At 38.8% G+C, this 15,057-nt stretch overlaps 2 protein-coding genes across 3 annotated transcripts in view; both read left to right on the top strand.

Annotated features, from left to right (window-relative positions):
* Positions 1-2,199, top strand: part of nos1 (nitric oxide synthase 1 (neuronal)) — a 32,150-nt gene extending 29,951 nt beyond the window's left edge. For both annotated transcript variants that reach the window (XM_020919064.2, XM_055161350.1), the window contains one exon: positions 667-2,199. In XM_020919064.2, coding sequence (XP_020774723.1) covers positions 667-682 — 16 coding nt within the window. In that variant the 3' untranslated portion in view covers positions 683-2,199. The remainder of the gene's footprint in view (positions 1-666) is intronic.
* Positions 2,200-3,508: 1,309 nt separating this feature from the next.
* On the top strand, positions 3,509-14,989 carry lrrc74b (leucine rich repeat containing 74B). Its single transcript, XM_055161945.1, has 10 exons — positions 3,509-3,536; positions 3,573-3,668; positions 4,540-4,682; positions 8,209-8,341; positions 10,217-10,423; positions 12,233-12,342; positions 12,768-12,883; positions 13,720-13,798; positions 14,670-14,765; positions 14,858-14,989. Exons 1-10 carry the CDS (start codon positions 3,509-3,511, stop codon positions 14,987-14,989), a joined length of 1,140 nt encoding a protein of 379 aa, XP_055017920.1.
* Positions 14,990-15,057: the final 68 nt, after the last annotated feature.

The raw sequence follows: 15,057 nt of genomic DNA, 5'->3' as shown, positions 1-15,057 counted from the left end.
CTAATGTTTATAAAGTGCTCAATCATTTCTGTAACGACCCCTTTTAAAGGCGAATTACAGGCATGAATATGATCCCTGCATTAAGAGGTAATATTGGTTATTTGCCCACAAGTGTTTATTGGAGAAAAGGCTATGCGATAAAGCACTTCAAAGTTAGTTGGTTATTTTTAAGAAAGTAGAAGTGGGCACTGTTGTGACAGTAAATTGTTTAATGTCTGATTTGCCTAATTTTAGCACATTAAATCTCTTCAATGTGCTATTTCATCTGACTTAATATGAGCCAGTTTTGTGTTCAAGTCCAACTCCATCTTGCAACCTGTAGTTATTGGCACCAGGACGTGTGATCACCCCTCGTTTCCAGTGAAAACAGTAGGTTACCATGGAAACCCATGTAGAAAGGCACTTAAACGGGCTTAGATGAGGAGCAAGTGGCTCTCTTCCATTTGTTTGTGCCTTATTTGTGCTTATTGAAGATTCGACACTTCACGTATCCATGCTCTCTGTACAAAACAAGGACCCTGCATCACCACTATGGCTCATTAAGCTTCAGTATAATGTGGATTGTCACTTGAATTTCACATTTGGCCATTGCTGCCTGTTATTGCATGAGTAATCACTGTCGCATCCATCATTGAGGCAATTTCTTACAATGTCTGCTTTTTGCAGGGTTTTCTGCTCGTAGGTCTGCAGTCTCGCCAACAAAGTCTGGATGGACCCACGTCACTGAGAGAATACTGTGCCAACTTTTGTACTGTAAAAATGGGTTGCTCCTTTTTGATACTACATTTCTGTTGGGCTCTGCAATTTGTCTGTAGCAAACAGGAAATGTTCTGAGACTCTGTTCTGCTTGTCCAAATATAATTGAAATGGGTTTAAAATGTGCACTTAGTGAAATGACCTGCCTCATTGTGAATGCATGACAAGAATATAATCGAGAAAATATTATACTATGTGTTATTGTTACAGTTACAGGCTTTCTTTTGGGTTTCTATTTGCAAAGACTTGTATGACATTGAAACTCAGAAACTTTAAAATGAACACAAGAGCACGGCTGGATGTTAGTCTGTCCTTTTTAAAACATGTATTGTCTTGAAATTGCAGAAGAATCAACAGGCCAGACACTGATGCCAGAAAAGAGCCAATCCAATGTCTCTTCCTAAATTATAAAAAACTATTCTGTCAAAGCCCCAAACAAGCAATCTCGCTGTTCAGTGGTCATCCATCAGAGTACATCAGCGCAGTGGCAGTTGTTTAGTGGCCTGTCTATCCTCTCATCACTACGCTCCAGCTGGTGCTTGTGTTCACAACATCTGCACGCAAAATGGACGCCTTAAATCTAGCCCGCGGACCATCTTTTATCAAAGCTCTTTTATGCTATCCAAAAGCCTGCAACTACACATGTGTTCAATGTAACTGTATTCAAGTGATGCAAAAATCACCCTGGTGGAAAGATATTGTTAAAAAGTCTATAAACATTTAATTGTGATTTAATAAAGCATATTTGTAAGTAAAAATGTAAAATTATTTTGGCTGTCAACCAAACTGGGATGGAGCATCATAAACACGTGTGCCTCTTGCCTTACATCAACTCTGCCTCTGCCTACGCATCCCTCCTCTAGGTGTTTGCATGAATCTATGGTGGCTCGCGCTCCGATCTCACTGTGATCTGTTGTGTAGCATGGGCCCGTCACCTGACCAGTGCGTTCTGTGGGCGTGGCTATGTGTGCGTGTGCATGTGTGTGCCCTCAGGTGTACGCTGCTTCCCTCCCTTCCTCGACATGGCTCTCATTCTCAACTGGCATGCACTGGCTCTGACTCATATTCTATTTTATTGTACAGATGGTGTTGTGGTCTGTAGGAAACTGCCCACGTGGCTTTGGCTTTCTTAGCTTGACTTTGGCACCCATCGTTGAAGTTTTTCATTGAGAAGGGAAATTAGACTGGCGCTGTGGTCATTTGCCGCTTTCAAATGAGTCAGTGATTTAAATATGCATGCAAGAGCCCCACTGCTGCTTGTTCATCCGTTCTGCAGAAACCTGTGGCTTCCATGTTTGTCTTTTTCTTTATTAAAAATATTTATGGCATGACTATTTAAAACATGTAATTTTCGAGCTTTCGTAACAGCTGACGTTTTCTCACCAATGTTGTCCTTGTTACCCTTGTTATGAATGAATGCCCCCTTTGTAGAAAAATTTAAATGATTTTGTTTAATTGTATTGAGCTGTCAAATGTCTGTGATGTAAAATGTGCAAAAGGAAAACAAAGGATATAGCTTCTATATAAATATATACATAACTTGTATTCAGAGTATAAAATATAAATCTCTTTTCTAAGAATGTATTTTGAATAAGTAAAAAGCATTGCTTGTTTTCAAAATGACAGTTTCTTGTCATAGTGTGGGTTAAAAGAGCAGCATTAAATCAATGCATGACGCTGTTTCCAGTTCCTAGTTTTAAAAAAGCTGTCTTAACCAGCACTGTTGGTCAGTGACACTGTTGGGCCCGTGGGCCTCTCCACGCAGCTATGGACTGAGGTTTCTTCTGTGTTTGCATATTGCTGCTAATATAATTATCTCCAGTCAGCCAATGCTACTATGACCTTTGCTGTGTGAATGATTATATCACATTTTAATGCATCAACTGCAAGGACTTTGCATTTACTTAAATAAACATTTACAGAATAATCTGTTTTCCTGTTTTTATTTTTTCACAGCTGAAGATACTCTCATAAGGTCAACTCATTTGCATGGCCACAATAAGTCCATTAGCTTCCACTTTGACTGTGTCTCTAAGTACTGGTTGTCATGACGCACAAGGCAGCACTGGCAGAGCTGAGACACTGCTCACTGTCATGGCAACCTATCAACAAAAATGGGCCCTGCAAACTTTACAAGAGCTGTGATTGGTCTATGCAGCTATGGCCCTGTAGGACAATGTGACACACAACTGCAGCCCGACTTCTGCAGGGATTTATTTGGAAAGAACAGTTTGCAGTATTTGTATGGATTAAAGGAATAATGATTATTAAATTCAGGGGTGGGGATGTGTGACTCCTTTTGTGGAAGTACATGATTAATTTAAGATGAGCCAAGAGAAGCTGCTACTGGACAAGGTAGGACTAACTAAATCAGCATTAACAGTGAACGGTTGACCTACTCTAAACAGAGGTGGGTAAATCTCGGTTACATTTACTTGAGTAACTAAGAAACAGTACTTAAATACTATTCTTTTACTTCTACTTGAGTAACATATTTTATAATGTAACAGTACTCTTACTTGAATAAAAGTTTTAGTTACTCCTCCCTTATTAAGTCTAAATGTGAATTCTTGGCTAACCACCTCTGATGTAAACCATTTACTTCGAAGAGCCTGTTCAATCAGGTTGGATTACTATTGCAACAAATGGACCTGATAAAGTAGATATGTTGAGAACAGTCAGCTTTGACTAGTCACGACATCTAATTTACTCATTTTTCAAGCAGCAAAGAGCATCTGGGACAGTAGATGACATGCGTGGGCTGGAGGAACAGAGCCGGAGTGCTAGTGGCTCTGCTGCAGACCACCACACTGAAGAAGAGGAGGAGGAGGAGGAAGAGGGGGGACACGAAGGATCACTGAGCAATGAACTATTCTCTTATGAAGAATTTGACACAGACTTGGAGCAGGAAGGTAGAGTCATTTTATATTGAGGCTAAAAGTGTTGCGAGGGAAAAGTCGTAACAGTTTATAACCAGCTTTGATGAGAGCGATGATTCTGATAGAGGCCATTTTATGTCCCCTGTTATTTACTGTGGTTTTACAAGGCCCAGAGGTAGAACATTTTGGCGAGGGCTTTCAATGGTAATCACAACAAGACCAGATGAGCAAAAACCCGCCGGTTGGCCCATCTGTGTTTCCATTTTCTTTCAAAGTCATCCATCTTGTGTCCCTTAATCATTTCAGAGAAGAATGGAAATATGAAAACACACCGCTACCCACACACATGTAGAAAGCCCTGTTTTGCATTTCAATGATTTCATCTTAGGCTTTGTGTTATTTCCTTTTAACCACCAAAACCATCTGCTGGGGATAAGCACAAATGTTCACATGTGGACTTTGGTTGGTACATAGTATGCTACAAAAGGACTACGCAATCAGAAAGCAGAATGAGCCTCTCATTTGGGTTGCCAGTTTCAGTGTTGAATTACATTTGCTTTGTGCCTAAAAGGAATCTCTTCTGATCTGAATGTTCACTACCTAAAGCCGAACACCATCATGAATCAATGCTAGTGTAGCCTCGGCAGCTCAGTGAGGGAATTCTGGAGGTTCTGAGCTTTTCAAATGGCTGAGTAAAAAAAAAAAAAAAAAGACTCCTCTATATTCAGGTAAACACACTAGCAACCAGGGTTCAGATAGGGTTGCAGTACATTTTTAAAATAAGAGGAGTGCAGGTTGCATGTAGTTACTAAACCTGTTTTCTGCAAGTGTTGATTAAGGTAAAGAATAGGATTAGGTAGTTGCCTCTGGAGGTATGCTTCTTCATGAGTGATGTGTGTTTCAGATGAGGGTCCAGAGTACGATCCCACGGGAAGGCAGTGCTACCTGAAGGTGTGTGAGAGGCTCAGGGTGGTCCCAGCCTCCTACTTCCTGCAGCACATGAGGGACAGTGAGCTGGTCATGGAGCACCGAGGCCTGGGACCTAAGGTACACCCAAAGAGCTCTCTTCATAACACCACACTGAGAACATGTTACTACAGATTCAATTACAGTAATGTAATCGATGATTTGTGCAGTCCTAGGTTTCCACATAAGCAACCTTATTGGGATGTCAAGATGTAGCTCAATTAAGTAATTAACGCTATTCACAATCCTTTAAATTTCAGTACGGCACATACCAGAGAACTAATGTGCGAGTCCTTAGCAGTGTTCTGATCCTATTTATGTTCCAAATGTAATATAACACACACATACAAGGGCGGACTTCTTTATTCATAATGTAGTTGATTAATCAAGTCAGTGGTGTCTTAGGGAACCAAACTTGTGATTTTTCAACAAATAATTTTATTAGGGTTCTTATGATTTATATGCACAACCACAGAAAGGAGAATGCATGAAGTGAGTTAGTCTTAATGCCTTGTACTATATTTATAGTAGTAGTGATCATAATAAAATCCTAACAATGCTGAGCACTTTGCAAGGCCTCTCTTTAGTTCACCAAGAATTTCTTTACTCAACTAGCCCTAAGGCATACAATACATTTCCCCCCATAAGACCTCTATACATAGAATGTATCAGGTACAAGTGTGCAGGGCAGTTTGACAGGAGACGCTGAGCTAAGTGACGTGAACACAGACTACAGACAATACACGTTTATCCAGCTGACAGCCGTAATTGCATATGGTGGCATGTGCCTGTCACATATACCTACCACTATGACCAAATTAGAATGCAAGTATGTGGTAAGTGCTTTCAAATGCATCCTACGTGACCATCTCTTCACCTTACACACTTCAGCATCAATGCTATGGCTAATAATGAGCTCACGAAGCATGCAGCATTTACAAAGGTCAGGGCCAGGTTAAGCCAAAGCTAAATATGCTCAAATGATTCCACTCTGGCTCCGCAGGAGACGCTCCCCGCTCTTTGCTCGGTGGAGGGCTGATTAATTCAAGTCATACCCCGATGTGAAATGCACTCATCATCGCCATATCGGGGAGAATCAGAAATAAGACCCAATAAAGTTGAAGCTCCAGGAGATAGCCCCGTTCTCGGAGAAATATAGCATGCGTGACGTACGAGACTGTATACATTTGCATATGAAATCCTCCAGGCCCCGTCTACTGCTGCAGTTTAAAAGCAAAAACTCCATGCTACAAATAGAAGCTGTGTTGTTTTCCTCTGAGAACTCATTAACATTTGTACTACATGTATTTTTGTCTCGTTTTCTCTGAAATCACAGCACCTGTTTCACCACCACATCAAGTCCATACTTAATAACTACTGTGATTGAATATATAGTAAAACATGTAAAAAGTACTTACGTAGTTTAAAAAAAATTAAAAATAAAAATGTTATGTGTATGCAAAACAAAGATAGAAATTAACATTGCCAATTATATGTGATACCTAAATCAGACAACATCACAATAGCAGTTCAGGGGCAATTGCTAATGTTAGTGATTCTGACGATTCCTTGGATATAAGCCAACTTCAAAAAGTAATTTCACATACGTGTCTTTTTGCTGTATGGATTTCTATGCGGACGACAATATTATATTGGTACTTCATTACTGTATTGCACCTGATGTCATCAACATCCCTGGGATGTAATGCTATCCGCAGGCTTTGTTAAACTTTAATCTGAGCTTTCTTTGATTAGTTTAGTCACTCTCATCTTTCATGAACACTTATATTGATCACAAACCTGAAAATGTGTTGTTTAAATCCAGTTTTCTTTTTCTTTAGTTTTCAGATGTTTTTCGCAGAATTTTTCGCATTGTTTGCTAATGTGTTCATTGTCACCGTGGTAACTTTAATGGAATGGTGCTATTAATTAGAAAAGAAACACAATGTTTCTTTGCAAACTGCTCTCAAATATTATTAATTTTCAGTGATATGTAAAAAAAATTAATTAATAAAAAATTGAAATTTAAATTAAATAAATAAATAAACAAAAAAAGTAAAAAAAAAAAAGTAAATAAACAAATACATAAATAAATAATGCTATCATAATCTTGTAGATGGTTTAAAACAATATGATTTTTAATGCACCCATAATGAATAGTGCACTGGCAGATGTAATGTAAAAGTCGCAGCTCACCTTAATTCAGTGCAATTTCAGAAAAGGCTCTTAGTGAAGAACCTACACATGATTGTCTGCTGCTGCTATCTACAGAGTAAATGAAAGTAAATCCATTGCTTAACAAGGCTTTGGTCTCAGGTGCCATTATCCTCGCAGAATTAAAATAGATTTTATCTAAGTCTTCACCTGCCTGTCATGGTAATGTAAATATCTGCAGTGGAAAAGGTTTCTTATTTAATGTCCTCACAACTAGTCAATGTGACTCATCCAGACACAAAGTCATAAATGTAGTAAGCTATATTCATCTTAAGTTGCTCTTTATTAATGGTCAGGGAAAAAAAAAAAAGATAAATTATGAGAGTCTGCCACCTTGTCCTTATAGATCTGAGCTGTAACTTGGCTTGGTGGAATCACCTGCTTGTCTCTATGGAGATAAATAAGTTTAAAGCAATACTGTGGAACATTCATTCATTCAACAACATAAGCAAAGTAATTATATTTCCAAGATCATCCACCAAGTTACATAGTGCTTCTTTAATGTCATTCACAGTTTAAAAGCAAGTGCTCCAGTGCTTAGTACAAAATGTGAGACTGCCTGTCAGATTTAAACGTATCTTAAAATGATGAAGAATGACTCAAACTTGTTTCTAGTGTAGTTACAATGAAGATTAATATAAGTGCAACTGCTGACTGTTAATGTGAAAAAGCATAAAATGATCAAAGTTATAAGCTGCTATGACTTTTCTTTATAGTATGGCATTACTTCTGAATGCAAAAAAAAAAGACAATAAAAAGATAAAGATATAAAGGTGCCCTATGTAACTTTTCTAGTGGAGGATCTGCCACCTGCTGGTCACTAAGGACATGTTATTGCTTTGCTTATAAGTTCACACGATATGGCATGGCATTAACCTGTCATGGAGACAAGCAGGTGATGTCACCAGGCCAAGTTACAGGTCAGATCTGTGAAGAGGTGACCCCCCTCAGTCAAGATATATGTTCTTATTTCACTGAGGAAAAAAACTAAACAAACAAACAACAAAAAGAGAGGTTATTTTAATGCCATATTGTGGAGTATAATAGGCAAAGCAATAGCATCTCCATGTAGAAAACCACACGGCAGACCCTCCAGTGTACCTTTAAGATAACTGAAAGTACTTTACATGTTCTCAAAGATACACACTCTTACACAAACTTCTCATTAGCAGTAAACAGACTGTATTACAGTTGTACTAATTCAACCCCATATGTCACAAACTTCCACACAAATCTCCTTTATTCTGTGACAGCTTCATATTAATTCACATCTCTTCTCTGCTACCTCTCCAAATTGCCACATTTGCTTTTTAAGATACCTTGAAATACAGATACAAAAACATTCTTCAGCCACCAAAGACAAGAATTTCACTCCCCCCCAATTTTTTAACAGGGCACCAAAGCACTGGCGGTTCCCCTGGTAACCAATACTTCAATTCTGAAGCTGAATCTGCGAGATAATTGGATGGAGGGACTGGGCGGAGCTGCGATAGCCCAAATGCTGAAGGAAAACTGTTACATTACAGGTGGGTTTTTAGCAGCCATTCAGGCGTACACTCATTTTCTCTTCCTCCCCATGTCACCTTTGTGTTGAGAAGTGCCACCTTCCTCCCACGCGCATGCCACTCTAACCCCAATTATACGCCACGGTACAGGATTTAACATCTGGGCTTCACTCGTCTATTTGGTAAATGTCAGTCAGATGAGCAGTTCAGGCTTCGGGGATCTGTGAGCAATGATTCCAGCCCGGGTTTATTGTACTTTAACACCCTGCGCCACATGCCGTGCGTTGACTTTAAGATAATCCAATTGTTGTGAATGTTTTCTGAGCTTATTGCCAATTTGTACGTTTCAACATGCGCAGCCACTATTAGCTGACACCGGGGCGTATGTATGGCAGCCAAGACAGCAAATAACAAAGACTCAAGAGACACTAACACGAAACACTAACAATACTAAATGGTGGAATGGCAGAGGCATTGGTAGGGTAGCCAGATGTCCTTATTTACCCGGGACAGTCCCAGTTTTGAGCCCTGTGTCGCCTGTCCCAGCAGATTTATCCAAAACCATTGATTTGCCTCAGTTTTATACAAGAAATGTCCCAGGTGTCCCTATTTTTAAACAATTTGATACCTGTCAACAGTAAAGAGAGCAAAATATTGTCATTGCTTAGCTAAAATACAGAAAAACATGCTTGAAAATGACCATAAGGCAAAAAAGCACTCTTTTGCACCAACAGAAATACCTCTGATTATGACTGACCCACAACAGATTCAAGAATGGATAATTCTCTGTTTGTGATCTCTGTCACAATTTTACTTTTACCAACCACCCCAATCCGGGTGTGTCCCAGTTTTGAAAATCACCCTTGGACAAATATGTTGGGCCAAAATTTCTGTAAATTGATAGAAATTTGTCCAAAGCTGATAAAGGAAATCATATTAGTGTTTAGTAGTGTTTAGCCTTGCCACTCTCTATCAATTAAAGCATTCACCTGCATTGAAAATACTGCCCATTTGACTGCAATTTCTTCAGGGGTTCTAAACCTTTTTGACGATGAATCAAAATACAAAATCACCCCTGGGGCCCCTTCACAAATAAACTGGATTATTATAACAAGAGATGGGATGATTCACTTAAATCACGATTCAATCCAACTTTTGATTTTGGACTCCGTTAATAAGTTATGGGGCATCAGTTCTGAGCCTGTCAAAATGATGATGTGTGTTATTTTTATCCAGTGAAATGTGAGTGTTAAGGTTAAAATGATCCGGCCAACAAAGTCTCAGTCCCAGTTCCCAGGATGGAACATTCTCAAAAAAAGATCAAATTATTTGATTCTTGTGTTACGATTCGATTTCATATTGAGCTCAACTGTCACGTGTCACTTTGGCACTGGTAGGAAAAGCCCAAGCCTGAGGTCCATTCTTACAGAAAGTAAACAGCTCTATAGAGGCTCTTTTTATTTTAGTTTTACAGTGTCACTTTGTGCTTGTAAGAAATACACAAATGTGGTCCCTGAGTAAACATTAGTAAATGCTAAAGTGTATCTAAAACTATCTTTAGCTTCAGGTTCTATTGGGCCAGCTAAATCAGTGTGAGCTAGCTCTAACACTTCCTTTGCTTGTGCATAAGACTCTATTTTGGGTTTGGGCAAACTTCTGCACACAAAGTTTGACCGGCTCAGAATTGACGCCGCGTAATTTATTACCAGAACATCCGATGTGGGCACTTTCAGTGTAAGAGCACACATTAGCCTACTACACATTAGCACACATTATTACAACCATGTAAATAATTGGTCAACAGACTTAAATTCATGGCAAAAGTGAAAAGGCTTAATTGCACAGTTCAATGACAAACCATAGACACACTTACCTGTGTTTGTGTCCACATGGTAGAAGTGGACGTGTCTGACAACAGGCTGGGGGATGTGGGGGCAGAGGCCATGGCCAGTATGTTGAAGGAGAACAACACTCTGACTCAGCTTCGTTTGTCCAACAATGGCCTCACGGACCACGCTGCAGAGCATCTCTCTTCAGCTCTGGTCACTAACAGCAAACTGCAGTATCTGGACCTGAGCCACAACATCCTGGGGGACACAGCAGGTATGTTAGACACCTCTGCATTCATTGAAGCCAGCTTTTAGCAAGCTTTAGCAAAAATCATTGGTCAATAGCCTAAAGTTGAAGGCTAGTAGCAGGCTAGCAACCCATATCTTTCACCTGTCTTTTTGCTGCATGGATTATTACATGCTAACTGTAGGCATGCTCTGTCTGAGGATTGTTAAACTTTAATTTAAGTCACTCTCATCTTTTTGTTGAAAAACAAAACCATGAATGTGTGCACTGATAGCGGGTTAGCAACCCACATGGACTAATAACAACTTATAGTCAAAATTGTTAACTGAATTAGTAGTACAGAGCCTCTCTCAGCTTCTGACAGCACATGATGGTTGCTTTGTGCCATGGATGTCCTTCACCCAGGAATAACCTCTTATTATACTCCCATGATTAGCTTATCATGACAACCTCCCAACTATCACCCATGAACATTGATGTCATTAGGTTATTTTTTCAGACCAAGAGTTTGTTTTCATACCTGACAGTTTCGACTGCTCACTAGCGGTCTTCCTCAGAGTGGTCACATGATGTTGCTGTGACATGACTGGTCAGTGATTTATACAGGTTTTGGCACTGTCTTCCTACTGGAGCAGTTGAAATTGTCAGGTATGAAAACAAACTCTTGGTCTGACAAAAGAACCTAATAACATATATTATCGGAAGACCAAATTAACCTCATTGGATCACTAATGAACATTGCCTAAAAACTGTTACAATACCAAAATTGGAATCTAATTCTTGTGGCCCCTGCATCTTGTGGGGCCTTAGCTCTGACTGTTTTTCATGATTTCTAAGCCATTAGTCTATGATTGCATATGACAACTTGTTTCTGTTCTTTCATCAGATGGCCCACAGACCTGTTTTAGAACAATAATGAAGTAAATAAAGGCATTCACTATTCCTAACCTAGTGTGACAGCAGGCAGCGGCAGACTGTGGCATTCAAAGGTCAATATTATATTCTACATTAAGAGCCTCTTACTGTATTATTGTGGGTGACAGGCAGCTCACGGGAAATGATCAACTCAAAATTCACCAAGCATCTGATGGCCATAATTAAAAATAAATATGAGTGTGGAGAAAGGGACAGCTACATTACCATATGTGCTGCTGCATGATTCATCTCCATATAGACCATGGTGTCTGCTGCGTACAAATATCAAAGGACAAACTTAAGTGCCCTCTGGTCTGTCGCACGCTCTACATGTCATGTAAACCAGAGCAGCATCTCATACAATCTGCTATAAACACACATGTTAGGATCTTCAGGTGTAATCCTGTGATACTCCTTAATGGAAAACTCAAGGGGAAGTTTTCACTAGAGGGCTTTAGTAACAACACAATCATAATAAAACAAAACACAAAATGCCTCTTTTTATTAAATCCAAAACTGAGAGAAGCAGATATTTTCACTGAACTGGCAAGTGGCAAGACACCCACGGTCTGGGCAGATGTGTGACTGTGATTGTGTTGCCATTGTGTTTAACAGTACATGTTTTAATCTATAAGGAAGATGAGCTACAGAAGTATCTTACCTCAGTTACTCCATAAAATAATTCAAGTAATATCAATGCACTGACTGAACAGGCAAAGTGTGCCATATACTCACCTACTCATCATACATCAAAGTGGGGAGGAAAAAAAAAAAAATACAGCCTTCCACCATGATGAAGATCATACAAGGATCTGACTTAACCCTATCCAAAACATCTGCACTGAAGAGTGTCCAGTGAGTGAGACTGATGAGTAAATGCTTTGGGTTGTTCTAGGTTAATCCTTTTTTTGTTTGTTTCAGGACATCATCTGCGAGAAGGACTGTCTGAGAACACAGGACTGAGAAGTCTGAATCTGGCCTGGAACTGCATCCGAGGCAAAGGAGCTGTGATGTTAGCCAATGGTTTAGCAGTAAGATTTTGCCAAATTATGCACAACATATTTCCATCTACAAAAATAAGACATACATTAAAAGCAGGCATTTCAGCAGTCTAACTCTTACTGATAATTCTAAATCTTACACAGCATTATTGAGCATTAGTTTTTCACAAAATATAAACTATTTTCTTTGCAAAACTGATGCAAAAGTGCTCTTGGCTTGGCAGGTCCTCTAACTTATAATTTCATGTAATGCCCTTGCTCTAATTGCACCTACAAAATGACAGATAATACAGTAGCCATTTTTCTTGTCAAAATTCAGTACTTTCACGGGATAATCGCTCCTCTGCTCTTTCTCTTTAACCTTTTGAGTTACTTTTTTCCTCACATAATTTGTTACTGCTTTGTCAAGGTGGCTGAGCATGGTCAACTAAATCTGATTTAACTGGGTGTTCCAGGGCAATATTTTCCTCAGATCAGTGGACCTGTCCTTCAATGGCTTTGGGAAAGAAGGAGCGGTGGCATTGGGGCAAGCACTTAAGGAGAACAATGTTTTAGAGGAGCTCAACATCAGGTATGGTTAGATTTGAGAATGAGCACATAAAAGGACGGTACTTAAATTGAGTTATTCGAGTTAATTAAGTTATTTCCATACATAGATTATTAGGGCTGCACAGATCAAACATTTTCAGTTCCGATACCAATAACAATATTTTGGCTTTAAGTATCTGTCGAAACCCAGTATACCAGTGTAAGGACTGGGATTTTTTTCCTCAAAAAACTCTGATAACTTATTCCAAAATTTATCCAACTGTGATATTTATCTTGCAAGCAACTACTGAACAGCTTAAAGTTCAACCATTATGTAATATTCTAAGCCATCTTGTGGGCCTTTAATTACATCCAATTAAAGGCCCACACAGGAACCATTAGCTGAACCAATATCATGGGGCCGATCAGGCTAAGTTGCCATATTTAAGATGCTGTAGGGCCTTTTTTATTTTATTGTTGGCACTCTGGTTTCACCTCTCAACCCAAAACATGCACAATAAATAACGTGCCCTTGTCCTGACCCAGACTAGCTCAACATCTGGACTTGAGTCCCCCCACTGCTCCTGACAGGTTGCTCAAGCTGTATTTAAAGGTGGATCAAAGGCAGAGGACAAATTTACCCATGGGAATAATAAAGTGTACCTTATAATTAATTTGTTATTATAGGACTATAATTTTTTTATGCTAATGTAATTTACTATAAATATATTACAGCTTGATCTCTTCCAAAAACAAGCCTTGTCTGTGGATTGTCAATATACTACAGACAGATATTTTACAATATAACACTTTATGATTACTTCCATCACACCTCAGTGCCCTTTTTTAGTTGTATTTATTGTTTTTTCTTTGCCACAGTAACAACCGCATCCCCCCTGAAGGAGTCATCCGCTTCGCCATGGGCCTCAGAGCAAACAAGACGATCAAATCCCTGAACGTAAGCTGCTCAAAAGAGATTGGTTCTGGCAACACAAGCAATAGGGAGCATCAGCAGGAAAAATGAGATAAAAAAAATGTATCATTGTATTCTTTTAAAATCAACAGCAGTGTTCTTTTAAAGGCTCGTCTTCCATCAAAACTGTCAAGACAAGAGATATTAAATCACAGACTCAGTATTGGTGAATCGGTATTGGTTTTCTGTTAACTGGATTGGGGCATTGCTGTTTAAATGTGCATGCAGGATATCTACTGTGCATCTAACTGTGATCTGTTTTGGAAAAAACTAAACAAAAAAAAACAAACTTTATTTTATTTTACACACGTTACCATAAATTAACTTGAGCAAGACACATTTTAATCCATTTTGTAAATCTACAATAAATATGGCATCAGGGAATGATGGCTGCACAACTTTATAATTAAAACTCTTTACAGATGCATTGTACAGTTGAACATTTGAGCTTAAATGTAATTTTAAACAACCATGCATTATACCTAGGCTTGTCACAATAACAAATGTATATTGTTACAGAGATATAGTGTGATAAATTATAATATTGAAACTAAGGCACTGAAACAATATCAGTAATATTAGATCATTCTTGTTAACTTCTTTTAAACAGAGGAGGAGAGAGGAGACCTATATTTTTTCCCTCACAAACTAAAAACAAGATAAAAACCTTCTTACCACTAATACATTTCGTGTACGCAGTTAGATGAAAAATTCATGGATGCCAAGTCAAGAAACAACACAGACAAAAACCTCGTATTATTATGCCCATACCTTCAGTTTTCAAAAGGGTCATATATTCTAAAATAGGCTCCTTAAGTTGATTAGCTCTAATGTAATTTGGTGTTTCATTTGTCAGGTGGGAAGGAACCCTATCCAGAATGCTGGCTGCTATGGGCTCCTCAAGTCAATTCACGACAACAAAGATTCAGCTATGGAGCTGTTGGACCTTACGGTAAATTATTTAATACTAACTCAGGCTAGACAAGCTGTACAACTATATTTAAAACATACAACTTGTTAACTTCCTTTTCTGTCTCTTCTCAGGACATTTTTGTTAACCAGGATTTTGAGGATTTGTTCAAGTCAATGCAACATACATTTCCAACTCTTGTAGTAAAACATGGTAGCAAATTTGGTACATTTTGTAAAAGTGTTAAAAGTGATACAACTTCTTGATTGCCAAAGAAGCTGTAGGATGTGACTCAAAATGAAATATGCCAAATGATGCTATTGAATGCTGAGTA

Source organism: Boleophthalmus pectinirostris, unplaced genomic scaffold, assembly GCF_026225935.1.
Source record: "Boleophthalmus pectinirostris isolate CB_2022bp ecotype Guang Dong unplaced genomic scaffold, ASM2622593v1 HiC_scaffold_4, whole genome shotgun sequence".
NCBI classification, from domain to species: Eukaryota; Metazoa; Chordata; class Actinopteri; order Gobiiformes; family Gobiidae; genus Boleophthalmus; species Boleophthalmus pectinirostris.
This window is presented reverse-complemented; position numbering and strand designations above follow the sequence as displayed.